This window comes from Pleuronectes platessa, chromosome 3, assembly GCF_947347685.1.
Source record: "Pleuronectes platessa chromosome 3, fPlePla1.1, whole genome shotgun sequence".
In the NCBI taxonomy this organism is placed as follows: domain Eukaryota; kingdom Metazoa; phylum Chordata; class Actinopteri; order Pleuronectiformes; family Pleuronectidae; genus Pleuronectes; species Pleuronectes platessa.
The window spans coordinates 10,889,169-10,916,757 of NC_070628.1; the positions used below are offsets into that span (position 1 = coordinate 10,889,169).

Genomic DNA, 27,589 nt, shown 5'->3' on the forward strand with positions numbered 1-27,589 from the left:
TAGTATTAACTTGGAGTAACAAATCAGATTGCATTAAATAAATATAAATTTTATTAAAAAAACACCCACATCTCAGCAATATCAGGAATGATATAATAAACAGCTTTCAAATAAACTGCATTCAGTACATTACAATACTTACAGTATTAATACCCATCCTTAATTCCATTTTTTGTAGCATACCAAACTTCAGAAGAACTAGGAAAGCCTTAAAAAAATAAAATGACAGGCAAAAAGTTGCACTTTTATATTTTTTTATACCTTTTTAGTGTCTAACTGCAAAAAAAAACAAGTGTGTATCAACTGCTAGCTTAACCTTTGAGCTGAGCACATATAGTGCGCAAGTTAAACCCAGAAAGTTATTCAAGTAATGTTGACTAACTTAGAAACACTCTGAAGCATCTTCAAGTATGGCTATGCTTGTAACCCGCTATATCTTAGACACCTCGGCTTTCTCAACCACAACCTGCTACTGTAGCTGGGTCCTGTACAATGAAATTCAACATTTTAATGTAGATTTATTTTACAAAATTGGAACAGTTAAAAGAAAAAAAAACTAGACCTTCTAATGTCGTAGCTAACAGGATACTATAACTGTAAACATCGCTGTGACAGTGACCGTAATATTTACAAAGACTTCCTGGATAATCTAACTATGATCATTCTCTTAACCTGAAAGAGTCAAAAGGATATTTTAGGATATGATGAGGATTGCTGATAGAGAAGCTGTGGGTCAAATTGACAGAAAAGAAGAACCTACATTAGACTTCGAAGAATTAGTTGTATTCCTGCAATACAAATTCTCGGTATGTACACTGTGACATAATTTATTTATTTTTTAACACATTTACAATCTGTTTAAATAAAATGTTTGTAATTCTTTGTTACATATTTTTTTCCTGAAAAAGAAATGAAGTGCTTGCAGAAAATGAATACGTTAAAGAGTGGGGAAGGTTGTTACCATAACATGGGTCATTTCTTTATATGTCGCATTAATTAATCAGGGAATAAAATCATTATACAATTGCTTAGTGGTTATAAATAAATTTAACTATACACAGGCACAAAGATGTGCAATTACGTTAATCATTGCCCTGGTCTTTCCTCAAAGCAAAAGCAAATACATTGCTATTAACTTAGTCAATATCATACTTTCCCTTTAATCAGCTCAGTGCATATATGTTCAATTACTTTTAATAGATTACCACCATCATTCTAGCTAAAATATAACTAAAGGATTGCAGGGAAATAATTTCATCTGTGTGGAATAGACAATAGCTTGGGATGCAATGGCAAGTCCCTGAATGAGAAGATGACAAGTTGAATACAGGCGATGAAGATGTACAAAATTAGTTTAAAATGTCCCTGATTTTACAGTAACATCAAAGATTCAAGATCAAGTGATACTTTCTAGGAGCTTGATAAGAAAGTAGGAAATGAACCTTTATGCCTTTTTTAAGTGGGCTTAAGCCGAGCTGTTCTCAACATTTTGAAAGTAATGTACAGAGGAAGAAAGAAAAATATGTTATAATCATATTGCCAAACTAATTTTGAGGTATTACAGGTTTGTACTAAACATTATTTAAAAGCCTTCTCACTGCCCCAAGAGTCTCACATTGTATTCGTCTAGTAGGTTGAATAGCACCTTATGAAAAAGTCAGTTGAAACCCAAAGAAATACAGATTGCATTTTTACAACACAATCTATAACAGCAATTCCAAAACGGGAAATTAATTTACTGTACAAATCTCAAATGTTTATATTACAGTTAGATTACAATAATTAAAGACCCCACAGCAAGCCAGCTGCCCTCTGAAACTGACACTGAGCCTACCCTGTTTCATGTTCCTCAGTGTAAAAAAGCATATTTACTAAGCACGATAGACAAAACTACACGAAATATTCACAATCCAGGTTTGTTCAATGAACCTACAGTAGGGAACATTAAAAACAGTCGCTAACAACATAGTAAACCTGGTAAATATTAAAATAACACAATTGCAAAGTTTTTCTCAATGTTAAAAATGCACCAATTAGTATGGCTCAATTTACAGTAAAAATGACATAGGAAAGGGAAAGAAGCACCAACACAATGATCATTGTGAACTCAACTTATTTCATGGATTGCTCATACAATCCTCTTTATAAATTTGTCAATCAAAATGCCATGATGCTAGGGAATTAATTACTGTTATAAGAGCAATAAAACCAGATTTTATGATTTAAAAATATTACCATATTACCAAAACATTTAACTTGTATTATTAAAAAGTGGTCCAAGAAGCACCGACTTGACCAAAAGCATTATGATGCTGATGATTTTAAAGTGGGATAATATTTTCAGTGTCAGCTGAGATTGAGTGTCAATCGTAGAGTGTGTTATGGTATTGTGTGAAGGCATTTGATTTAAAAGAAATGGTATTAAGCACACTTTAGCACCATGAATGTTGTAATTTACAAAGTCAGTGTATCATGCCAAGTTCGCCATCTCCAAATTTTCGTAAGAAAACTAAAGCCACCATTAAAGAAAGAGAACTTTGTTTCTGTAAAAATAGGTCCTTATGTATCTCTCTAAAAGCACCAGAGAATTTGACACTATCTTTCAAAAGTTGTCAAACTAAAATAAATACATCCTTGGTAGGGTCAACTCGTAAAGCTTGATTGTTAAAGAGGTGAAAGACCTGATGTGAAAGGTGATTTCATCTGTTCACGGGTTCCTTTTTCTGTACAATGCTGTTGTTAACATTATGGATAGGAAGGAGTGTTTAAATGAGGCCAGTGGTGCTTAAAGTCTTTGTTTATCATCTATGCAGCCCCTTCACTTTTCTTCATCGTGAGTGTTTTCTACACAAACTTACTGTAAGGTCCTGTGACCTTGGTGAAGGCGTATGGAGATGTACTGACATAGGTGTTTGTTGTGCATGACAAGGATCCCTCCATTAGTGCCTGGATAAAACGCTTGTAAGGAGGCGGAACACTGGGATCCGACTCCACATGCTCCCGCTTCACCCCCTTTTTGTTGCCCTTGCTAGGTGTCCCCTCTCCACCGTTCCTCTCTGCATCTTCCTCCTTCTCTCTAGCCTTTTCTGCCATCTTGGCTTCCCACAGTGCCAAACCATGCTTGGCCTCATTCATATTTTTGTGCTGGTAGAATACCAACGAGATGCGTGTTGGGTGGTTGCGGTCTGGATTTTTGAGGGGTGTTGTTGCATGGAGCTCCCGTTTTGCACACTCAATCAGGACTGAGCCATGGCTAGGGGCCAGTGCCACACCACCAATATCTGGGTCCAAGAAGTTGTGCTCATTGTCTGACCACATCTCTGGTTTTTTTGGTGTTGTGGGTGTCGGTGGTGTTCCAGGCTCTTGCTTTATACCAGAGCCCATGAGGCTTCCATTAGGCAGACCTACCCCTGGCTGTGTCTCGCGGTTTAAACACCCACCACTTATCTGAGAAGAAATCTGTGGGCTAGGCATGCCCGGCTCTGTCTTGATTTGCATATGGAAAGGATCTTGGCCTGGTGGTAAGATTTGAGGGCTCCGAGACAGGTATGGATTTTGGTATCCTCCATACTGATTGCCTTTGCTTACAGCAGCTGTATAGTCTAGACCTCCATGGGATGATGGTGCTCTGGACAGGGGGTCCATAAACTGGGGTTCTGAGGCTCCATTAGGACCATAAGGGCCATAGGGTCTCATGGGGTGAACTGGCCTCATGTTGCATGCATTGTAACCATTGACCTGTAAACCTGGCTCATTGTACCTTGGGGGATAAGTGACGTCATAACGTTGATGTGCACCATACTGCTGCTCTGAATAAAGCACTGGCCGCTGTTGTCTGTACATGTCTAGGTGCTTTTGGTTTGAAGTATAGTATGGATGGTAATTGTCAAGGGGCATTCCTCCATTACATTGATAACCTGGGTATGGACGATTTGATCCATTAATGTAAGAGTTTGGTACATGGAGTGGGGAAGGATAAGGGCTGGCTGGTGTTGGCGGCTGGTGGGGATACAAGCTGCCTGGCTTGGAAGTGCTTGGAAAAGACCCAGGATGGTTAGGGAACCTGGGGTAGTTGGCTGCATTTGGGGAGCCAGGATAAGGGGGTAGAATACTCTGGTGCTGTTGTTGTAGTTGCTGAGGATGGATCCCAAGGTGGTGTGTTGGCTGCCCTGGATGATAGGTTGCTCCAACTGCACCTGGAATACGTCCTAAAAAAGATGTTGGTTTTTTTTAATGAACGCCTGAGAAGTAGCAAAAAAAATTACACCAACCGCCAATTCAATCATCAGGTATGAATTTTGGAGATTGATTGCTCTTAGAGTTTCTTACAATTTATTTAGCACATTGACAATGTATCCCTACAAAGAGATGCATTTTTACATAGACACAAGACAATTTAAAAAATGTGTAATAAAGGTTAAACAGTAAGTAAATAAACAATAAATGCCTACAGTACCTGCCATAGGAGTGCCGTGAGTGATATTCTCGTAAGTGCCTGCTTTTGACTTAGCCAGGAGGGCCTTCTCTGCCTTATCATTAGCGCTGTCCAACATGGCATTTTTGTTGGCAGCTGCCTTTTTAGCATCCAGCTTCTTTTGCCGGCAAGACTTGGCGGGCTCTGCAAGCATGCGCACCTGGCGGCGAAATGCACTCAGGACTTGGATAGCGCCTGACTTGATTTTCTCTTGTTGACCCTCTTCACTGCCAAATTCATCAGTCTTGGAAGCCTTATAAAGAGGCAAAACGTGGAGCTGCTCATCCTCTGGAATCTTTCCAATCTCACGGTTATCCTCACTTGTTAATGTGCACACCTGTAAAATGGATATGAGTTAAACACTCACTTAGTAATGTTACAGACATTAAGTACTTTTGTCATTCTAATCATGGGAAATTAAAGTATATAAAGTGATGTGTATTTTAAGTCTCAGTATCTATTCGATCCTAAATCTTGGAAAAATATACATTGCCCAGGTTCTGCTTACCACCGTACTGCCACCCTGCATGTTATGGAGGTCTCTGTGAGAGTGGGCACAGAAGTCCAGGCAAGCAGTGACCCCAGAGAATGGTCGGCCCTCCTTGTGGCCCAGACGGCAATCTGGTGCCCTTTGTTCATGTTCTACCTGTGTCCAGGAAAACAGGAGGTGAATTTTAGAACAGTATTAGTCATGCATTTATTTCCAGAAATACCCAATCACATTTTTAGGATCTGATTGTTGTCGGCATGCAAGCTACATTTCTTTGTATGTATGCATTTGTGTTAAATTTGATGAATGGTATGAGATATATTATACCATTATTTTAATGTATTATGTGATGACTGATACTTTTGACAAGCAGGGTATTATTTTTCAAGTTTTGTTGATTTTGATAAATCATTAGATTGTAGATTGGGATTAGTAAACAGCCTGTTCAATGTTCCTATATACTCACCTGGTTTCCGTAAGCTTCAGGTGCCAAGTCTTTATACACGGGACCCAGTAAGGTTGCCAAGTTTTGCAAGTTGTGATCAAGTCTCTCTTCCTGAAAGACATCAAATTGCACTCGTAAGTTACCGGAAGTGAAGTTTTCTGGAAGATGGTGAAAGGAGAACTCAGGCAACAGCTGATGTCTTATGCAGAAGGTTTTAATGTAGACTTGATGCATCAAGGTGACCAGAAGGTGGAACAATATAACAATGGTAATGGAGCAACATGAGCAATTGTCACCCCCAAGTCTCAAGATGTCTCCCACAGCATCCGAGTATATCTCCCTTTACTTGTGTCACCCATTCCAACAGCACATCCATGAATGGTGAGAATTGCTGTCACTCTCCATGTTACATGTAGGTGCTGGCATCTTATTGAATAGTTAAGCTTAAAACATGCATTCCTAAATCACATTGTGTCCTTACGTCTTTCCATTAGTGAAATATGCAAAAGAGTTGAAGTTGGTGCCTCTCTGTCTGGCGCATCTGAGTTAGATATGAAAGTCCCTCAACGTAGATACTACAATGTACTGTTTGGCCCTTTATCTATAACCTGACCTTGGGTAGTGTTTAAAGAGAGAATGGAGTATCTGTGGAATTAGACAGGCACTATTCTCCTGTACAGATATAATATGTAATATACATTATACATAATAGTTAGTGGCATATACAGTTGTGTTACTATGGTAAAAAAATCCTTAACAGTGACTTTAACATGTTAATTTAATGTATCCATTATTCACACTTAGATTACTATTGTAAATCTAGATGAAATACCTCCTTCACATCATCTCCTAGTAGCTTGAATTTCCTTGGGATTTTGCTTCGGGCAAATTTGCATCCATTGTAGTACATGCTCCAAGAGCAGCCAAAAGAGAAGGATGCCCCACAGGCATCAGGGTTTAGCCCCTGGCATGCACAGGTCCTCCTGAAGGGGGAAGACACAAGGTTTAAATTAGTCATTTTTGTCCATTTTAAATCTGGTAGGCAAAAGTGGCGAGTGAGGATCCAATAGGGAATTGATACCCTTCAAGTCTTTGGTACATGTAACATGTATATTTGAAGGATTTTTGAGTTTTCTAGTGCCAATACTTACTCCTCATTGAGAGAGCAGCGTCTCTGGGTGAGGGCTCCATGCTTTTTCAGAGTTTCACTTAGCTCGAGGTAGAGGCGGTCAGCTACGCTGGGTAGGACGCCCTCCCAGACCAGGATTACCACAATGATGCAGGCTGTCTCACATGTGTGAGCAGTACGTTCCCGCACCAGCACCAGTAGCTTTTCGTCTACACTTGATCGACGAATCACCTGAAACATGATTGTTATTTGAACATGGGCACATATTTGAGGCAAATACATGGGACCTGATTTACTTACTTCAAAAATTTAATATACAATCAGTTCTTACCCATTTGGCTATGGGGCATCCCTGTGTACTTTTTCCTTCCTTGCCGGTAAATATTACTTTTTCAATCCTGAGTGCGCTACCAGTGAGACCAGACCTTCAAAGAGGAGTATAGCCATTAAAGTACATACAGGTACAATAGTGCACAGTGGTTATAAAGCACACGATTTAATTTTTTTCAAGAGGACTAGTTTGTGGCTTACCTTTTCTCCATCATCTCCCGTATAAGAGGAACACTAGGTGCTGATCCCAGGTGAGTGTAGTATGGCCCTTCATCCTTCTCACTGATTTGTTCTTAGGTCATAAAGAAACATGCATTAATATTTACACACCAACTGATCAATCATGTTTAAAAACAAACATAATGAGACTTACCAACACAGTGACAGGATGCAATATCATATTGCGTTTTCACGGGGGTATCCAGTAGATTCTTTATAGGTGTATCCAGCAGCTTCATAGGTGAGTCCATAAAGCTCTGTAGGAGGTTTTCCTTCTTAGGAGTGGAATCATGTGGTCTCTTTGGAGCTACTGGGGCTGAGGCAGCTGCATATGATTCAACTCCACCCAGGACAGTATTTGTTGAAAGGATTGTGACAGGGCCAGAAGATTCCACTTTGACTTTGTTTGCTGGATTGATGACAAGGGATTTCTTCTCGAACACAGGTGAAAGCTGGTACTGCCTCAGACTTTGTTCCATAGAGGCCAAGATGCTGTCCTGCCTCTTGCTCTGAGCACACTGGGATTGCTGATTTTCCTGCTTGACCTGTATTCCATCTATTCCTGCCTCTCGCATCTGTAACTGATGCTCCTGCTGCTGTGAACAAGGGAGCTCAAATCTGGCATTATTTTCCATTTTCACAGCCCTGAAGCTGTGGTCACTAGTGCTCTTGGGAGAATGAACAGGGCCCTGACGCTCCTGCCTTTGTAACAGGTGCATACGAAGGGCTGCGTGCCTCTGAAAGTCTCCATGGGGACTCACAGGTCCCAGAGGTAAACGAGGCCCCCTTTGGAACTGGGTATGTGATGTCTGCAGATGCTGTTCAGTTTTAGGATACATTTGTGTTGATACCTGTTGGTTTAATGCACCTTGTGGTAAATGAGGTTGTGAATGTGTAGAGGACTGGGGAAAGTCTGTGTGGTTTGGCTGGTGGCAGTGGTTGATAGGCTGCTGTGGTTGGAATTGCGTGAGGTTACTGCTGCCTGAGTTTGGTGGATATTGCCGTTGTTGTTGTAATTGTTGCATTTCTTTTGAGTTGTTGTAACTGAATGCTATGTGGTCAGTGTGCTGATTATGTTGGTTGTTGGGTTGAGCAGGTTGGAGCTGCTGTTGACCTGGAGCAGGCTGACTACGTGGTCTGTAAATGGTAGACTTGGATTGCCCTTCAAATTGTGGTGGGTGGGACAATGGCCGCTGAAGATGACAGTGCTGTTGTTGCTTTGTTGTTGAAAGCCCAGGTGACAGTATATCCTGCAGGTCAGGGTCTTCACATAAGTGTTCTGACTGCATCTGGGTGGTGTAGTGGCTGTCTGCTTGCCGATTTGGGGGAAAGTTATGGTGCTCAGGTCTTTTCTGGGGTTGCTGCATTTGAGGTGCTTTAGCATTTGATTGCTGACACTCAGGGGCAGTGTTGTGCTGTGCTGGCACACAGTGAGTTTGGGCTGGTAGACAGTCATGTTGTTGCTGCTGGAAGCTGTTAGACCCTTGACTGCTATCTCTGAAAACTCCCTGTGTCTGGAATCCTTGCGGTGAATTCATTTCCAACATCTGGCTGCGAATCTGCTGGTTAGCTGCCTGCTGCTCTGACTGAGGTTTAGCAGAGTAGCCCCTCCACATATCCTGCTCTTGAGCCTGGGGTGACGGGCCATTTCCAGATTGCTGGGGAGAATGTGAAGAGTTCAGCTCTATCCAGCCTCTCTGGTGGGGAGTCGGACATGATAAGTTAGCTCTTTGCTTAGACAATGTGTTCTCCATCCCATTTTCTAATCCAGGATGACATGGCGCCTGTAGAATGGGCCCCATACTATCGTCTCTATGTGGCATCTCAGCATTTTGTTTAAAGTCCTGGGGTTGCATCCGGAACTGATGGCCCCCATCAGTGCCATGATGCTGACCAGACCTGGGTCCCTCACTTTGTCGGATCTTATCTATCCCAGAGCTAGGAAAGGGGTCATATCCACCCTCCTCTGGTGTTTGTAGAGGAGCACTGCATTCGAGAAAAGAGTTCTGAGTAAACCCCTGGTTGGCCTTCACATATATACCTTGAGGATTTGTGTCATCTGGGTAACACTGTGAGCCATTTGGATGTTGTTGTGAGCTGTTGGCAGTATTTGTAGGGGATATCATCCCATCCTGACCAGAGTAAGAACGTGGCCGCTGCTGATGCTGTTGCTGCTGGTGTTCTGCTGCAAAACTCGTTGAGTATCCATTCACTCCATAGTTGACAGAGTTATAATTTTTACTTCCTTCAGCACTGCCAGATGCTCCAGGCGGCTGCTGTTGTGAGTCAGGCCTTTGGTCTGAATTGGACAAACCTGAGGTTAAAGAGGGGTGTTGAGCACCTTCACTGGGTATCTTGTTTGCCAGTGAACCATTGACAGCATCGAGGTTTGACCCAGGTGTTTGTTGTGCAATTGAAACTTGCTCAGGATAATACTGAGACAGAGTTTTCTCTAAAAGGTCACCTGGAGTGCTCTCTAGGTTTGAGGGAGGCGATACAGCACCGTTTGGAATTGAAACTTGTTTATTCCTTGGTAGACAGAAAACATTGCCATTGGGGAAATTGCAGTTCCTCTTGTCTAAGTTAACTTCTCTATGTGGGGCCTTGCAATCAAATTCTGTTGTCTTTGTCAACTCAGGAAAGTTTGCCAACAAACTAGAACTCGTGTCATCATTACCTTGAATCTCAGTGTCTACTTTAAGCTTTTTGGTCTGGTGGACCATTAAGGATTGCTCAGTGAGCACATGCTTCAACTCTCCGTTCATCAATTCTCCATTCATCATGTAGGCTCCTTGATCAAATAGCCCTTGTCCTGAAGCTGGGCTGTTGCAATTCTCTCTGTGCCTCTTCATGGAGTTGGCACCTGTATTGGGCTTGTAATGGTTCCAGTTTGTATCCCCGGTGTTCTGCAGAGAATCTCCCTCTGAAGACGGATCTCCATTCTGTAATTTGTGTGTGAGGTTTCGAGATTGGCCAAATTGTGCTAATATCAGACTTTCTTCCGCCTCATGTCTGGCCTGTTTTGTTTCCATCTGGCCGGCTCAGATTCCATCCACAGGGCTGCCCTCTGTCTGTCCTGCAAGGCACAATGTAGGAGATACATATTTAGTTATTTCATTGTTCAAGCAGAATTAACAAAATGTGATACAGTGAAATTGTTATGCTGCATAGCCAATATAACATATAGGATAAAGTTTAGATTTACTTCCAACAATTCAAGTGAACAAAATCCATCTTACAGTCAAGTGTAAGGTTTTTTTTTTTTTTTTTTTTTTTTTTTAAACCTGGGTACTACATTCCTTACAGGATTATTTTTTATGGAGCTATGCACATGCATGGAAGACCCACCTTTTTGGTCCTTAAACACCAACAACAACGATTTTATACTTGTTAATCACACCAGGCTGATAAACCACTTAGTCTGAATATGGCCTGAATGAAGGGAGGGTCAGTAAAGTAATGTGTTTACACTTGGCACTGAATGTGTCAGCAGATTGCTAATAGAAAGTAAAGAAGAAGATGAGAATGCAGACTAGAGGTTATCGCAGAGATATTGTAGCTGACCATTTGAAACACCGTTTCGAGTTTTACTTTTACTTTTAACAATCAGTGATCTACATTTACACCATTCTTTTCACTCATTTTTTTTAGGTGCCCTGTATCTACACTTCATGGCATTTCACTTCCTATTCATTATTATATGTGGACATTATTTCTACAACTACAACAGCCAAAATACTTACTGTCCCCCACCAACTCTTCAATAGGTTTAAAAAATTTGGCAATATTAGGGAAGTGCCATTACTCTCCTGTTTGAAGAGGGTTTGAATATTTCATTTGAATATGGACTAAACTTAACAAATGGTTAATTTGTTTTAGTACCAAAAGATAGAATATATTAATCAAAACACAAAAGTATAATTTATTTAAGACTGAAGGACATAGGGTTCATGTCACAGATGATAGATGGTAGGAGGAGCTGGCTGCTCTTCAGCTGTTCTGTTCTATTCCTCGCCATTGCCTCTTTGTAATGTCAAATTTGCAAATACAATTAAGTTCTCAAATTTGAGGCCTTTGTTAAGGGCTATACACAAGTTACAAGCTTTGGGTAATGAAGTAATGACTACAGAATCTTAACCCACCCCAATGTCTGATAGACCCACATAAATCGAACTAAGTCCATATGTCCAGAAAATGACTATTCTCATATTATCAAATTACATGTTTTGCACAAAGTTTACGAAAAATATATAAAAAATAATAAGAAGCTGAAAGAGAGATAGCCTTTAATTTCTATAATTCAATAAGATTTCTTCAGAATGTTAAGCGGCAGACTGAGCTTATAGTTTCATTTTGTTTTCCCTGTGCTCCCTGCCAAAAGCAAATAGATTCCAGTAGAATATTGATTTTTCTCTGCCGCCCTTCATTGTTAATGCATGTCACATCCGCAGCATCTGCAAAACAATTGCACTGCACAGGCACAAAGAGCCGCAGTCTAATCCATCATAATTATGAGCAACTCCCTGCAGATGCTAAAGGAATGGGCAGCTGATAATCACCAAGAGGGGGCCAAGAATTATTAAGTGTTAAAGTAAAAGAGTTAGTGCTGGGCATTAAAGCTGGCTGACAGAAGATGGCAGCTGAAGGTACTGATACTTCAGGTTCATGGTTTGCAGGAGATGAAGGGAGTTCAGATCTTCAACAGTATACGTCACAAACCTGTCATTCAAATTAATTCCAGTTCAGTTTCTCCTTTTCTTCAGATGCTAACATTCGTATCTTGCCTGCATCTCGGTCAGTTTACAGCTGAAATGCATGTTCTCGATTTCAACTCTCTCCACTGTCGTTAACAAATATTTTACATTTAGGTTGTTTGTTTCAAATGTAGTGTGGGCTGCTATCTTTTCAAATGCTCTGTACTTGTCCCTGAGGGTTATTTTTCGTGCAGATGTTCAACACAATAAAAGATGCATTTTCCTGACTTTGATTGGTGGTTCCTCTGCCTACGTACAAGCCCACTGGAAGCCCTCTCCAGCTTCACAACCACCATCTACTCTGAATACCTGAACTCTGGGTTGAATTGTTATGTAATATGACACCCAACAAAGTCTAACAGCCTGCATTTTCACAATTTAAAATATTTGAGATACATGGCATGTTTGATTTAGCGTAATGGTGCGCAATTGTCACATCTGGAACCAGTTATAGCTGCTTATGATTCTGGCAAAAGGCATTTGCTTGATAACCTATTTAGAGTTTTTTACATTTTCTTGCGTATGTTCAGATTCACTTTGAACCATAAAATGCATTGACTCGATTAATCATCTAATGTACGGGCTACAAGGACTGTAAACAAAGGAAGGATACAATAATGCTATGCAATACGTGGAAAAGTCTGAAGTATAAGGGAATTTGATTTACTCAGTTAATATAGGTTAGAGAAATATGTATCAAACAACCCATCAGCAGCAGAGATATTAATTTGGGGCGATTTACTTTTGAAAAGTTTCCATTTCATTAAATACTTCAACATACTTTAATCTTGTAGAGACAACATGGATTTCAGTTGTCCTTAACCACAAAGCTCAACCAGGACAAGTGGACCAAAAACAAAATCACTCCAATGCAATAGTAGCCCAGTCGACCATCTGGATCACGACCATCTACACAGAAAACTGTCAGGCTTAGCTCTGCCAAGGCGAGCTGGTCAACATAATGATCTCCTTCCCTGTTTCAATCACCCCTCCAGGATATTAGCAGCCCTCCAAACCCCCAAAGTTAGAGTGCTAAATCTCCCACTAACGAGCCAAGCTGTTACAAGGGTGTCTGGAAGCTCCCACCGTTGTCACAACAGAGAGGCCAGCTGCCTGTTAGCAGGTTGAAGAGAGAAGCTGCACAGTGAAAACAAAGACAGCTCGCAGGTCAAGCGTTGGAGAAAATAGTCCGAAAGGTGTTGTTCCATCTGCAGTGAGGAAAGTGGGCGCTTCTTTCACACCAAATATGAACTTTCCTTTTTAGAAAAACTGCTTATTAACTTGATGAAAATCAATTTTTGGGGGTGCTAACCTATGCTATCAGATAGTTGGTCAAACAAGCGAATAGAAGAGAAATGTCTAATCACAACAAAATGGAGAATCCAACTGAAGTCAAAAGATGTTAACATCACTCTAATAGAGCTATCATGCATTTACCATTAAAAGGATGTATAACATAACATGCAGATAAAAGATTAATTATATATTTTACTGATTAACCCTTTGTGTTAGTTTTCTAGATGTTTGGCATTATAAAGATAAAAGCTTAACATTTTCCCTGAATGCACCATTGTGATTTATTTTTAAGGGAATATCTGTGTTTTTATTATGAAATAAGAATCTATGGTCAATGAGTGTGGACAATAAGTTTGCAAGTTATACTGAGACACTGCTGGACCATGAATATCATGAGCTGCTCGGGCAACAAGTTGCTAAGTTAATCTCCTTTTTGCTTCGGGATCCCACCACCAGCATTGTAATCAAAAGAGACACAGCCTCTAGGATTATGTCAGTTAGTAAAATTGAAATGTGTGGGGGGTTGACTTCATTGGAGGATTGATAAATGGTCTTTGCATCCAGAAGGCATCTTATTCATACACACATTCAGACATTATCATTTGCAGCAGTTCTTCTTGTTTTTTAAATGTGCTGTTTGGACAGACCAAGAAAAGTGACTGACAATGACTAACAAGTTTTCCATTTGCCAACATTTCAGGAAAATGTCCGTTTAAATATTAACTGAGGCTGTTTTCATTTAGAGGACACCGATTTGAGTTTTAAAAAACTCCTAAATATGTTGTTTTTATATTTTAACTATATTCTATAAAAGAGCTATTAAGTTGTGACTGTATAATTTCCCAAATTTCAAACAAGCATTTCATTTCTTCATTAGACCAAAGAAATCCTTAAACAACCATGTCTAAACTGGATGGTCAAATTAATGGGATGTTACATTCTGAATAGCAAACCACTTCACAACTTTGGCAAAGAGGGACATTTTTGTTTCGTATTTTCAATTTTCTCATGAAGTTAACTCACTATTAAAACATTATTCTAACTTGATTTGCTTTGAGAATAAGGTTTAAGCTGATACCCCCACCCTTTTTTTTTACCCTCACATGAAAAGCATCTGATCCCTGAAAATGAAACAATGAAATAAGCGGGTGAATACCACTTCCCGACCCCATGTGACTACTCTTTTGTTTTGTCTGGCCCTCGATGCAGTCTGTAAATCAGTAACTAAGTCAAGAGGTGAACACCAGTGCTAAGCTGTTCTCAGTGCAGCTCCAGTCCTAAGGGACAGTCCAGGCTTTACAAAGGACCGAGCGGAGCCAAGCAGCTTGTCACAGTTGGATACACCCACACTGACAACCAAAAAAAATCTTTGCAAACCCAGAACAAAGCCAGAGATCCCAGCTGAGCTTGCGTGCGTGCGCCTGTACACGTACAAACACTCACACCAATTACGCAACGTTATAAATCCAGCTTTGAAGGTGCTTGCTTTGAGACATTTGGAGTACTGGCTGCATTTCCTTCATTATTTATATGATACAGAGGGAGGTCTATTTTTGCTCTGGAAGTAGAGCAGAAAACTAAACCAGAGGCACTGTGGTGTTGTGAATGTAGAGGGTTTGCCTGCTAGAAGTTGTGGTGCTTGATCTATTTTGGTTTTCTTGCAAGTAGATAATGTCCATCAGGGAAATGTGCACTCTGTTTCAGGTCATGATATAACTCGGCTTGTTTAGCTCGAACTGGATTCCCAACAAAGCTTCCTTTCCCTCCAGATGTCAGTTTCTTTGTCTCTGTAGGCTGTTGTTTGGTTTCCCTCTCTCTCCCTCTCACAGAGCCTCACCTCCAGCTCTCTGCCCTGTAATTACACCCCAGATTCTTCTGTACTCCTGCCATTCATCTACTTCCTTCCTGTCCGGTCCATCAAAATAGTCCGTGCAGTTATGAAGCTGGCTGTTGTAGAAATTGGCCTTTAGTTACAGCCTATGCATGTATTTGTTGTCATTTATGGAGGGTCAGTTGCTTTAGTGCTTTGAAGCCTGGGGGCAAGGATGGACTATTAGACACAGTGTGATCAGTGTTGTAAAACAATGGACACAGTTTGCAGAAGTCATTTAAGGGCAGTAGTTAATGCACATGACAGTAGAGTATTATTTTAACAATTGTCTTTTTTTAATATAGCTTTGCTCTACCAAACACAAAAGTAACCAAAATGTTTCAGTATGTCCATACAAGGCTGTAAAGAATCAGCTAGTAATCATAGTTATTATGACTATTTATCCATATCGACTCTGGTCGTGTGAAGCTTTATCATGTGTAACAAAGTTTAATCCACTGGACACACACTGTGTTTTTGTTATTCCCAGCAAGAGCCAGTGAAATATGAGAGCTGCCATAGTAGATGGGTTCTATTTGGCGTGACTTGGCAGCCGTATGTGACATTCACCGCTAACGGCAGCTGCCGGGAGACTCAGGTCTCTGCACTTTCAGGTTGAGGCCTAGGCAGCTGGGCCAAAGAGCCCTGCTGTTGAAGAGGGAGAGAAGGGGAGATGTAGAGCAGAACTGTAAATCAAACACACACTTGCCAAGGCAAACCCCTGTTTTGCAGAATAGACTCAAGAATAAGCCATACTCTCAAGTGAACATTTCCTTTTCTCTGCTGAAATGGGCCCATTTGCATGTTCCTGTTTGAAAGATAAGAACATGGAGCATGCATCCAGTCCAGAGACTATAAATTTTCACAGCACTTAGTAGGCTAAGTAGAACCCATATGAAGCGGGTCACAACAAAGTCCCTTCATTACATACATGCATATGGTAATCTGACTGAAAATTTTAACTTTAATGAACTGCAACTTCATGTCTACAAGTCTGTACAAACCCATAGAACTATATTAAAACGTAATGTATAGCATTTACCTAGCTCTGACTGTTAGCAGTAAATGCCGGAAGTTTAGTAATTTCTAATATCAAGTCAACAGTAACTATCACTTGCTATTCTTAGCTAGTTTGCTATCATTTAGCCACTGATAACACAGCATTGCTAACTCTTGTATAAGGCCAAGTATTAAAATTGATTTCATTAAAAAGGAGGATTAAGGATTGTTATTAAACTGATCCAAAGTTAAATCCAGTTTTGATATTGATTTAATATAACTCAGACTTTAATTCAATTTATATGAAAATAGTAATTGTAATAAAATGCAATTTACTTGGAAGAACTATTCAATGAAATAGTTATTTAGGCCTCTATTGCTTTCCATGTCCCATCAAAAGTAAAAAAGAGAGTAGTTCTACATTTGTTCAACAAAGTGGAAATAAAATTATGGCAATAACAACAAATATAAATGGTATAAGCCTAATTTGAGCCACTGAAATTTACTGAAATCCCCCATTAAATTTTTAGAGATAACTAACTAACACATATCTTTCTCTAAACATAAAGCTTTATGGAATAGGAAATGGAGGTTAAACAAGTCCTTGTTTGGTAATACAGTAATGTAATGTAATATGATGACAGACTGGAGTTAGACAGTTCAGACTGTGAGTGAAACACTACCCCCAGAGACTTCTACCAGTCTAATTAGGTCAGATGACTTGCATTCTGCACTGTTTCAAATCCCTCCCATAAAATATAAAGCTGGATTCGCGGCTCCGCAAACCTCATGACCTCTGACAACATTTTCACAACTCTGCATTCCAGCTGGCTGTGTAAATAGCAGCCATGTAGGCTCAAAAACACTGCACATCCACTTCACGACCATTTTTAAATCCTACAGTGAATTTCTGCTGATCTTAGCGCTTAGACTATACCTTCAAACTATGTATGTCTGGTCCAGTTTTTGACACAAGACCATTTAACAGCCTGAAACATACACGTTTGCCCAACTTAAGGCAGTGTTTGATTATGCTTTCAGATATCCGTGTAGAATTTGAATTATGACAACCCATGACATATGGCTAGCATATGATCTGAGGGGGTTTACTCCATTGGACAGAGTTTTAGGGAAAAAGTTAAGGGGGGTGGACTGCAAAGTCTGGAAGGTTGCAACACACCAAGTCATAAAGCACAATGGGAAGCAAAGTGTTGGTAGCTTGTGTTGTTACTGACGGTTTAAAACTAATCAGGCGCGGGAGGACACATGTTCATCTTCTGCATCGCACAGATTCTTGCAGTCATGCCACCTAACACTTGTGACTACAGCATGCCACATGTCACACACATGCACTGTGTACAATGCAATTTGTTTGTGCTCTATGTCTTTCCTTTTTTCTACCAGTCTGAACATATGACACCCTCCACCCTGGCTGCGAAACAGAAGCGCCCAGTGTCTTCAGTGGATTCTGTAATCCTCCAAATTTACTTGGCGGGTCAAAATTTGTTCGGAGTGCCTTGATCTTGTTACAATTCTGTCACGTTAAGAACCTTTACAACATATGGCATCAATACACTCTTACAGCAACAGCCGCTGACAGAGGAACAATCTAAAGAAATCCAACATGAAAGTGAAATCCGGAACAAAAAAAAACCATAAAAGTAGACCACACACACACTGGTCGGAGATCTTTGCCATTTCCTCATTTATCAGATCAGAGAGACGGATTGTTTTATTCTCCCCTCAAAGGAATAGTTTTAAATTGTGGGAAATGGTTTGTTTGCTTGATGTTGAAAACAACACTACTCTCGAGTCTCACATTTGTTCTAAAAATATGAAGGTTATCCAGGAATTCACTGCTTGCAGCCAAGTTATAGCTCAGCACTAATTCCCCAAAAACCACAACTTGCCATTTGTTACAACTTTTATTTGGGTATAGATTAAACATGTCAAATACAACATTTCCTAGAAGACCTTTATACAGGGCCCGGCTAGTTGTTTTCATCTTTTTCTAGTCTTTGGGCTTTTGTGTGTTTACTGAAGAGACTTAAGGGTGTAACGATCTAATCTAACTGTTGGCAACTAGATGAAAAGACATATTTCCCATGGTGAACTATTGCTTTAAATTTGAAAGGTAATCTGACATGTGAAGTTGTAGCACTGTTCTAGAGTGTTGTGGTTCACCAGATGTTTTTGATACACATATTGCCCTAATTGTCCCAACTGACAGTTGATCTATCTTTCCTAAGTTTGGGTCATACACCGTCTGTTTTACTTTAAGGTGCTGTGATCTTTTGTATCAATGACTGAATAGATGCAGAAACATGTGTAAGTTATTATCATGAATACAGAAGCATGAGAATCTGATTTGGTGAAGTGACCAGAGTACCCCTCAAACCGAAGTCTAGTTTTAGAGTCAGGTAGAGCAGATTTCCTGTGATATATGTACTCACATAAATGCAAACTATACTCTTGCTCTTGGTTTTCTTTTTGGAATTTGAAGACAAGATTAATGGATTACCACAGAAACACAGAGGACGTACACTTCTGTTTGTAATTTCTTCCCTGGAGAATATCCTCCCCCTCCAGAAGAGAAATGGATCTGCACAATCTACATTGTTCTTTATGTCTAATGCAAGACAGATGTGGCCTACTTCAGGAGACTCCCACTGCAGTCTTTATGCTTGCACTGCTTTTTGTGCCTGTCTGCCTTCTTTGATTGTATTTTGACTTCCAATAACTTACTATATAACTATTTGAGTTCAAAGTTAATTTGAACTACTCAGCGTTATTTTAATGAATTGATTTCTTTTTTATCAATCGTAAACCGATAACAATTTATTGTGTGCTTTTGAGGGAAATCTTAACCCGCAGATCTAGAGTCTGATTTCTACTATGTTATATGAGCCTACTTATTATGTTAAGGGAAATATCAAGGGGTCTTACCTCCCCATTTTTTGGCTAATGGTAGCCAAATCTACAGAGCTTTGGGCTACTAGTGAACCTACATCAAGTAAAAGGGATTAACAAAGGAAATACATGAGACAATCTGGCACCAACAATAAACCATATTTAAGAACTCATAATCATAATTAGGATCAACGTCAACATTAATCCAAGATAGTTTGATAACGATGTAAAGGGTTCCAGTCTTTGTGTAGATCAGGAAGTAGTGAGGAGGACATAAACATATATAGGAGTCTGTGATTTGTGGCAACCTTTAAAAGACCCAAGGACAAGACTGGTTTACTCAGTCTAGTTTTAATGGCTTAGGTTGAACCGGATGAACTGCTGACAGTTGTTACTTGACACTGTTCATATTGTGGATCCAGCATGTTGCTGGCTAACACACAAACCTTTGTCTCAAAGTTGTTGAGCTTGATGAAGAAGTTGAAAATACTGATAGAGAATTAGTACATTAACGTATGGTGTAGCCTATTATGTAATTTAGTTTGAAGATATTGCATGTTTTTATGCTTTTAGATTCATGGCCTTAAATGTCAGTAGGTTTGAGCGAGTTTATAATGGCAAAGGTGAGATGGAATTTAAGGTTGTTTAGATGACATATTAGTATGAATTACTCAACAGTCTTTGTTGACAGGAACAAACTGCCTCTGTACATGTGTGATACAACCTGTTACGCAAGTGTTGTGGAATAACCGCACACACAACAATTGCAAAAAAAAAACATCCTCCTTGCACGTACTACTGTACTTTTAAACTTGGTCTACTTGAATCAGTCTGATCTTTTCAGCACTTTCAAATCTTCAGAAACAGCTACTTCAACAGCAAATGAGAGATTAATTCATATCTTTAATTAAGCGTAACTCTTTAACACAAAACTGGGTCATGAATTTGCAGGGAATCATGAACTAAGAACTAACCTTAAGTTACTAAGTGCCAGTATGACACAAACGATAGATTCGCATACAAAAACTGAGGTGGACTTGAGACTTAAGTTGCAAAACAATTACTGTGCAAACCTCGGGGCCAGTGTCACAGATCATATCTATTAATCATCAGCCTTTCCTTCAAATATGTAGGAATTGATGTTGAACGTTTTAAAGAAGAGGTCATTCTTGATAGTAGATAGGCCCATCTGAGTCATCCAACTGCCTGATCTAATCCGGTAGTTGTGGTTTTTCCTGTTTAATCACCACAGCCTGGAGGAAACCTTGCCTAACTTTGAAGCACACTATGCAAAGTTTGCGCTCAGAGTCTAATCCCTTTTCTGTGCCTTCAAGCTGCATCACATAGAGCCTCTAATGAAGAATTTGGCTCCTGAGCATACAAACCCACTAACCTGTCCCCAACCCCTCACAGTTCTGCACCTTTCCTTGCAATCTGCATGTCTCCTTTGCCCTTCAAACCTTTGTCTACGCAACAGTCAATATATGTGACTAACTCGATGAACTGTGTGCAGAGCAAAGTTAATTTCTTTCCGAGTACATGGTATAGCCATGGCGACCATCTTATGAGTGCTCCAGAGCCCATCTGGTCTAAACATTACCCCAGCATGGCTGACTGCAGAGCAGGCTGCTTTGCTGGGGTGTGCACATGTGCTTAATGCATTGATCCTGCTAGTAAATCAATAGTGCCACATATTCAGGAACCTACATTTGCACTTCTGCAGATCCATGTATATAACTGCATTCAGAAATGTGTTTAGCCACAAACCAGACAAAAACTAATGTCTCACTCTCATTTTTTAAATTTAGGTTGCACTTCTTGTTTGTTGTCTTTAGCTTCTGCATTTATGTTTTCAGCAATAACAAGAAAGATAGTGTAGTTTCTCTAAGCTGAACTAGTTAGATGAGAGACTCATTACTTATTGACCCTTTCCTCTTTATTCATTGTCTTGCCCACTACAATCTGGCATGAGATGGAACACTCATACACACAGCAAATTGACGAACAAACATGAATCCCATGTTTCTTTAATTCACCCTCCAGCCTGCAAGTCTTGGCATGTGATTACCCTATAAGCACATTTATATAGCAAATTTCCCTTTCTGTTTGCATGATCTAAATCCAAACCAGTTACTAATTAAAAAGGAAGTGAAGGTGAACAGTAAACAGAGCAAAGGGACTCAAAGGAGAGAAAATGAAAAAATGGAGCACAACATGGCAGGGAAGGACTTTTAAATAGGTACCAGGACAGACTGGTATGGCTGAGCTACATATAGGAGTTCACTGTGAACAGAAAGCATTTCTATTCCAAAAAAATAAAGCCACAAATATAGTATAGCAGTGCCTAGAGTAACTTTTCTCCTATATCCTCTTTTGTTATCTGTAAAGCGACTGTGGAGATATTTTTTCCCTCATTGGTTTCTGAGCAGCCTGACCTAAGCCGCTGTTGCTAAGCGCCCTCTTTCCCTCCACTGAGTGGGAGTCACGTGACTCTCATTGAATAGAAATCACAAATCCTCCTGGGTGAGGGATATTTTCTGTGATTCAGGGCTTCAGCGTAAGGATGTATAAACTGAGAAGTGCACTTCTTGCTCCACTCAAATTTTAAGAAAGTACTTACATTTTGTGTGTTGTTTTATATTTCCCTTAAAGACAACATTTGATCCTAATATGGTAGAGCTTCAGGAATAACAATAGTCAAATTCTGCCATGTTGATTGGTGTTTCCCTGCATATAAATCTGTATTTGTACTGACCTTACTTCTAAGACTAGTTTTAGGGGGGAGGGTAGTGTATGAATGCAAATTGTGCATGAATGCTGGGTATTATCCTGGAAGGAGTCTCTATCCATTCAGACTGAGAGCTAAAATCGGACAAATGCATACATGGATACAAATCCAACGTGATTGTCATTGAGTGGCCCGACTCGGAAGGACACCAGCTGCCACACTCGTGCATTCCACGTAGGAAACCTAATAGTGAACCTGAGCCACTTGAAGCCCCCAGAAATAGTTAGTGATGTCATTCAAAGCCTTTGGTAGCGTTACGCTTCTCAATGACATTCAGGACCAGCTGTCTGTCTTTGTGCTTCTTGTGTAGACAACAGGGGGCCATGGAGCCTAACCTTTCAATGACAGCTCCCAGCAGCAAAATCATCCATATCTGACAGCCATTTCAGAGAAGGCCAAACAGCCATCAGAAGCAGTTGTTTGGATCAGCGTGGTCGCCTTTGAGATAGCTCTGTTATGACAGAGCTTTGCATATCATGTGACAGGGGCATTAGCTATTGAAATTGCTTTTCATATATACATCTAGATCAAGATGAGTTTTGACAGGCTATATTATCTTGAAACCAATGAACCTTTCAACAGCTTGAAAATGTAACCTCTTACAAAGTCTCCTCATCGTCACATGTTTAGTTTTAGGGGAACTGAGAAATCTTTGACATTAAAGTCTTACCAAAGGTCAGATCTTAGCATGAGGTCAGGTCACAAGATTTGTAAGCATTTTGACAGCCTGTGTTCAAGACTTCAATCTCCACACCCGTCATGCTTTTGTTTTAACGGGCACCTCTGGGCGTGTCCTTGTAGTGAATCATTTTGATCTGCACCTTGTTCCACTTACTAACTGATTTTTCTTACACCATCTCTTCCAATTGCACTAGCTTTGTTTCAGTTTCATTCGCTAAAACGTTTTTATTACTATTATTATTTTATTATTCCTAGAATTGGGAAACGTTATCTAAATGGATTTTGGTCAAACCATGTTTCTCCCTTTGGAGTCAAATGTTCCTGTATTATTGTCTGGATGCATACAAATGTTTGTTTTTAGGATAAGCATTTAGTTTTATGGTGACACTACCCATAACACTTTGCAAATAGTGAAGTTAAGTTGTCATACCGCAAAGCAAGAGCTGTGAAACAAGGTTATGAAATCATGTAATCACTTTAATCTCCCAATTTGCCACTATTAAAGGCTGTAACCTTCGTAAGAGCTATTCATTATCAAACTGGCATCAACATAAGAAAAGGCTTGCTCTCAGTCTCGCCACGTTCTCAAACACAGACGCTGTTGTGGCCATGTCTCCTAATTTTTTATCTTATCTTCTAGCACCGGAACCGGCGAAAACAGCTTTCAAGAAGATTGTCCAAGCGTAGGAGGAGCGCTGTGGCGGGAAGCGGGAAGAGATGCTATTCGCTTTGAGGCCGTTACGTAACATCTCACTTTCCTCTCTCTGCGGAATGCCACGATAGTGTTTGTAAACAGAGCGGCCATGTGCGCGCACTCACGTGGAGGAAGCTTTTGAGTCGGTGCCCTCGCTGTCTCACCCCTGAGGTAAACCCTGACATCGATACATGCTTACAGGGCCAGCAACACTCCCGCCAGCCCTGTGCCACTCAAACAGTGCCTTATCACGTTCACTCCATAATTACGCATCAGCCGGTTAACAACGCACAGCCTTGAGAAAAAAGAAGGCCACGAGTCATAGTCGGGATTCACAATCTGTCTAACCCTGTGAAATTTACTGATAAAGTGTTTTGTATTTCAGACTCAAAAAAACATTCTGGTATTGCCCATATCCAGTCACGTACGAAAGACCATTCCCAAGCCTTTATTACATTACAGACTTTTTAAACGGGTCGAGCCTTCATGAAAGACTCTGGTTGGGGCTTGGCACGAGTCTGATTGGTTATTTATTGATCACTGACATAATTCTTTGAGTATATATATGTATCTGTATATATACATATATATTTTCAGAGTAGAAAAGCACAAAACTCTGAATCCCACTGCTACGAAGCAGCAGGATCTCCAACTGCTTTCATACATATAGCATGAATAACCATTAAATGCTTAAATGTGTGCTATTATTATGGTGAGTAAAATTAAAAATAGCCGCATTTCAACTCTCTCCCTTAATTCTCCACAAGGATGCATGAGGCTAACACCGTGCAGCTTTATGTATTCATTAACTACACACAGCTGTGCATTGCTGATGGTAAATTCCTTACAAATATATAAAATGTGAGCTAAAATAGTGACAACATAGTCACACTCAGATTCCATTGCAGAAGCACCTCATTGTGGTTTGTAGCTCCTCCCTTGCTTTCTGTGAGGAAAAAAAAACAACCCCCGATAGCAGACAAGAGGGAAATCAATATTGTGGAAATCAATAAAAACACTCAGTATCTCGCCATTTTGTCTCAGGAAAGCAGCTGAGCTATGGACCAGTAAGCCAGCAGGTAGTGCAATCTAAAATGTCTAACCTACCACTGGGCCTGTTACTCTGTGTCACTAGTGCAACTGCCCCTGGCTGGAAATATGATGCGTGGGCTGGACAGAGCAGGGTCAGAGGTGAGGGCTTGGGTAAAGGCTTGGGTATTGTAAGTAGACAGCATTGTTGTAGCGCGCTATGGCAACTGGACATTCTTCCGAAAGGTGATATTGTCTTTTCCCCTTGGAGTGAGATAAAGGGGACTTACGGCCATGACGAAGGAGCAATCCAACCGCAAGGGTTTATCTGTAGGTGTGGATAGAAGGGAGAAGCTATGTGCAAGAGATTGATCTATCTGGCCCTTCCCCCACTCAGCCCCCTGTAGGCCCGTTAATGCTCTGGTGCCTGCAACAGCAGCCATGCGGAGACTCTTGAAAACCTCCCCAGTAAGATTGTGGGGGTTTTATTTTTCAGTTTTAAAACATGTGAGTTATGCAGTTCAGGATTATCATTTTTAAAACCTGCCAGCTGAACACAAAGGGCAACACAAATTGTACATGCAAACTATAGCATCATGTGCTTTCATTGGTATGCAGAGAACTGGGTTAGAGGCAATCCATCCAAACTAGGCAGTACATATGGAGTGGAATGTAACATTCCATCTGATTAAGGATTAGATAAAAATAAATCAAGAAATCTAAAATAAACTCTATGTTCATGTTACAGAGCTGTGTCTCAAATGTTTGGTAACAAAAGAAAAAAAAATCCAACTGATTTGACTTCATCAGGTCATGAGACATTATCTATCATCTCTTACTTCTTAACATTATGAAATGGGGCAATGGTACCCACATGCACACAAATGTGTGGATCAACTGATCTCATCCAGTCACAACATACTTCATGGATTCTATGGAGAACACCACTGCTTCAGCACTCGTGTTGACACTACACTCAATGACCATGCTTGCATTATCAAAACACTGTCATGCCTTTGCGTCAGAGAGCCACACCACCACTGTTGTTTCATAAGTTTCCTGACAGTTCACAAGGATTTTCATCCACAACAAGCAGATACATTTTAGGGTTAGGTTTGGGGTTAGGGTTGATAAGAAGAGTGGGAAAAAAAACCTTTGGCAAATAGATAAGGTTCCTCTTTTCTTTCATCTGTTCACTTTAAAGCTTTGCTATCAGATTATTTTGACTTGACTGCCCTTTCACCCTGACATTCATTTATCCATGCATTTCTCTCTAATAGAAACTCACTGTCACTATTTTCACTATGACTGTATTTCCTTAAACTTTCAGAAAACTTCAGTGAGAACTTTAAGTAAAGCTATAGCCTTGCGTTGCTCCTCTGGCCAGACTGTTAAACTGGGCCCAATTAATAGTGGGTCATTATTCTCCACCCCCCAGGCTTGCCTTTATATAGCTTTTCACCTGAGGCCATGCTGTTGGAACATTACAGCTGTAGTCAGGACAATACACAAACCCAATACACAAACCAGAGATAGACCCGTTATATTCCAATGGGCCACTCAGATAAGTAGTATTTAGTTCATTCAGGGGAAAAACAACTAACAACAAATTAGCTAATTGCTTTTGAGATAAGACCAGAGGTTCTACAACTCGTACGAAGTTACCTGTTGTAAATATGTTATTAACCACTGCATTTCCAAAGTATACAAACTCACTCAACTATGGGTGATTATCTCCTTGTAATCCCTCCAATATTTTTTTTCTTAACGGATTCCTTAAAAAATGATGAGACATCACAAAGAGAGTCGCATTTCTCTTTGTGTTGTCAATGATCTATTTGCCAATAGCTCTGTTTACAAAATAACACACCAGGCTGATAGTACTAACCTTTAACTGCTTATACTGCATTACATTATACAACCCTGCTTAGCTACTATTGGTTGAAGTTGTTGCAGCTCTCAGGCAGCTATCCCCTGTTTAGCCGGTAGTTAAAAAAACCTGCCTCAGAATTCCCATTCTTTTGCCCCCAGTTAATGGTGCGGTAGGATTGAGTTTCAGCTCCAACAGAGCTTTCTGACCTTGCCTGCCTTCACCACTCTCTGCCACCACCATTCTCTTCTCTTTTGCTTCTCCTTGGGATTTGTCTTTTGTTGCCTCTTGTCATTCAGTGGTGAAAGCATTGAAAGCATATTCACAGAGATACACAAAGCAAGAAGCTATGCCACTGCAGACACTGTGTGCACTCACTGCTGGACATGTCCTGGTTGGACTTTTCACTCTCCTACACACAGTCTCCCTCGTGAACGGCACAAACAAACATGTACACGGCTATGGACGTGGAAATAAGAAGCCACATGGGGTAGTACTTTGTTTATCTCAACATATTCAACGAAGGTTATTTTATTTCTCTAATAACCAATAATTATGCATAAATATGTTTCTGTTCTTAAAACAAATGCTCTTACACAAACACTCACACAAACACACATTCAATACTCAAACACACCTTTACTAAGATGAGCCTAATAGTAAAACAGCCGGTTGAAATGTTGGAAGAGAACAGTACACCGGCATTTGCTTTATGCCTCAAGAAAAACTCCTGAACAAGCAGCCAAACTAGACTATTTTCTATGATGCATTCAAAAGGAGCAAGAATATGGTCTGAAAACCACACACTGGAAAACAGGGAAATGTTTCTCTCAAATTCAGCTTGCAAAAAAAGGGAAAAAAAGAGAAAGAAAATCGTCAGCCATGTTGGAGTAGCTTTATCTAATATCCCCTCCTTATTATGTAGCTCTTGGTTTTACGGTGGGGGACATTTGCTTTCACTCCCTTGATACAGAAAAACACCACACAATACAGACAAGGTTACATGGGATTAGGGTTAGAAGAGTATTAAGCCTCCGAGCAAAGTCTCACCTCCTTTTTACGTCCCTCCACTTTGTAGAAATTCCAACAAACCGTCTGGATCTCCTCTTTAACAAATCCTAAAGGGCAGCCATCTTGCCTCCTTCTGTTCTTCTATGAAACAGACTATCCTCCACATCAATATTCATGGAAACCGCTCTGACGTCGGCTCTCATCATCAGGAGAAGCCCGGGTGTCGCTGTTTGCCGGCTTGAGAAGCACGCTCATTTGTGGCCCTAGCGTAAGGCAGCCGAGGCACGCCGAGGGCACAAGATGCTGCTGCCGGTCAGGGGGAAGAGCCTCGCTTGCTGGCAAACTCTTAATAATCACAAAATCACTTTCCTGCTGAGTCCTTCCCACACAAAGAGATGGGTTTTCTCCCCCCTCTCTGCTCCCTCCTCTTTTTTTCTTCTTCCCTCAGCCGCACTCAATAGTGAACACCATGATGGCTGCCCTGAAGCACTGGAATGGATTCGGTGAGCAGGACAGGACTCCTCCCCCCAGTGCAGCTTATGTTGAATATTGCACTGGTCTCAACTGTCTGACTCTGGGCACCTCCACCCCCTTCCTCTT

The 27,589-nt window shown here is 40.5% G+C and overlaps 1 protein-coding gene across 1 annotated transcript; it reads right to left on the bottom strand.

The window, feature by feature from the left end:
- Positions 1-28: 28 nt before the first annotated feature.
- On the bottom strand, positions 29-27,589 carry tet2 (tet methylcytosine dioxygenase 2). Its single transcript, XM_053419474.1, has 10 exons — positions 27,029-27,589; positions 7,242-10,163; positions 7,070-7,160; positions 6,870-6,963; positions 6,561-6,769; positions 6,242-6,392; positions 5,431-5,520; positions 4,983-5,120; positions 4,457-4,811; positions 29-4,208 (listed from the first exon to the last, which is right to left on the bottom strand). The coding sequence occupies exons 2-10, from the start codon at positions 10,117-10,119 to the stop codon at positions 2,845-2,847; spliced, it is 5,370 nt and encodes a 1,789-aa protein (XP_053275449.1). The 5' UTR covers positions 10,120-10,163; positions 27,029-27,589; the 3' UTR covers positions 29-2,844.

What these genes read in the sequence shown, in the direction of transcription:
- tet2 (XM_053419474.1), bottom strand. Translation starts at nt 10,119, where the DNA reads ATGGAAACAAAACAGGCCAGACATGAGGCGGAAGAAAGTCTGATATTA. An exon ending in TGCATCCTGTCACTGTGTTG is followed by an intron (nt 7,161 to 7,241) that starts GTAAGTCTCATT and finishes TTATGACCTAAG; the next exon opens with AACAAATCAGTGAGAAGGAT. An exon ending in GATGCCCCATAGCCAAATGG is followed by an intron (nt 6,770 to 6,869) that starts GTAAGAACTGAT and finishes ATCATGTTTCAG; the next exon opens with GTGATTCGTCGATCAAGTGT.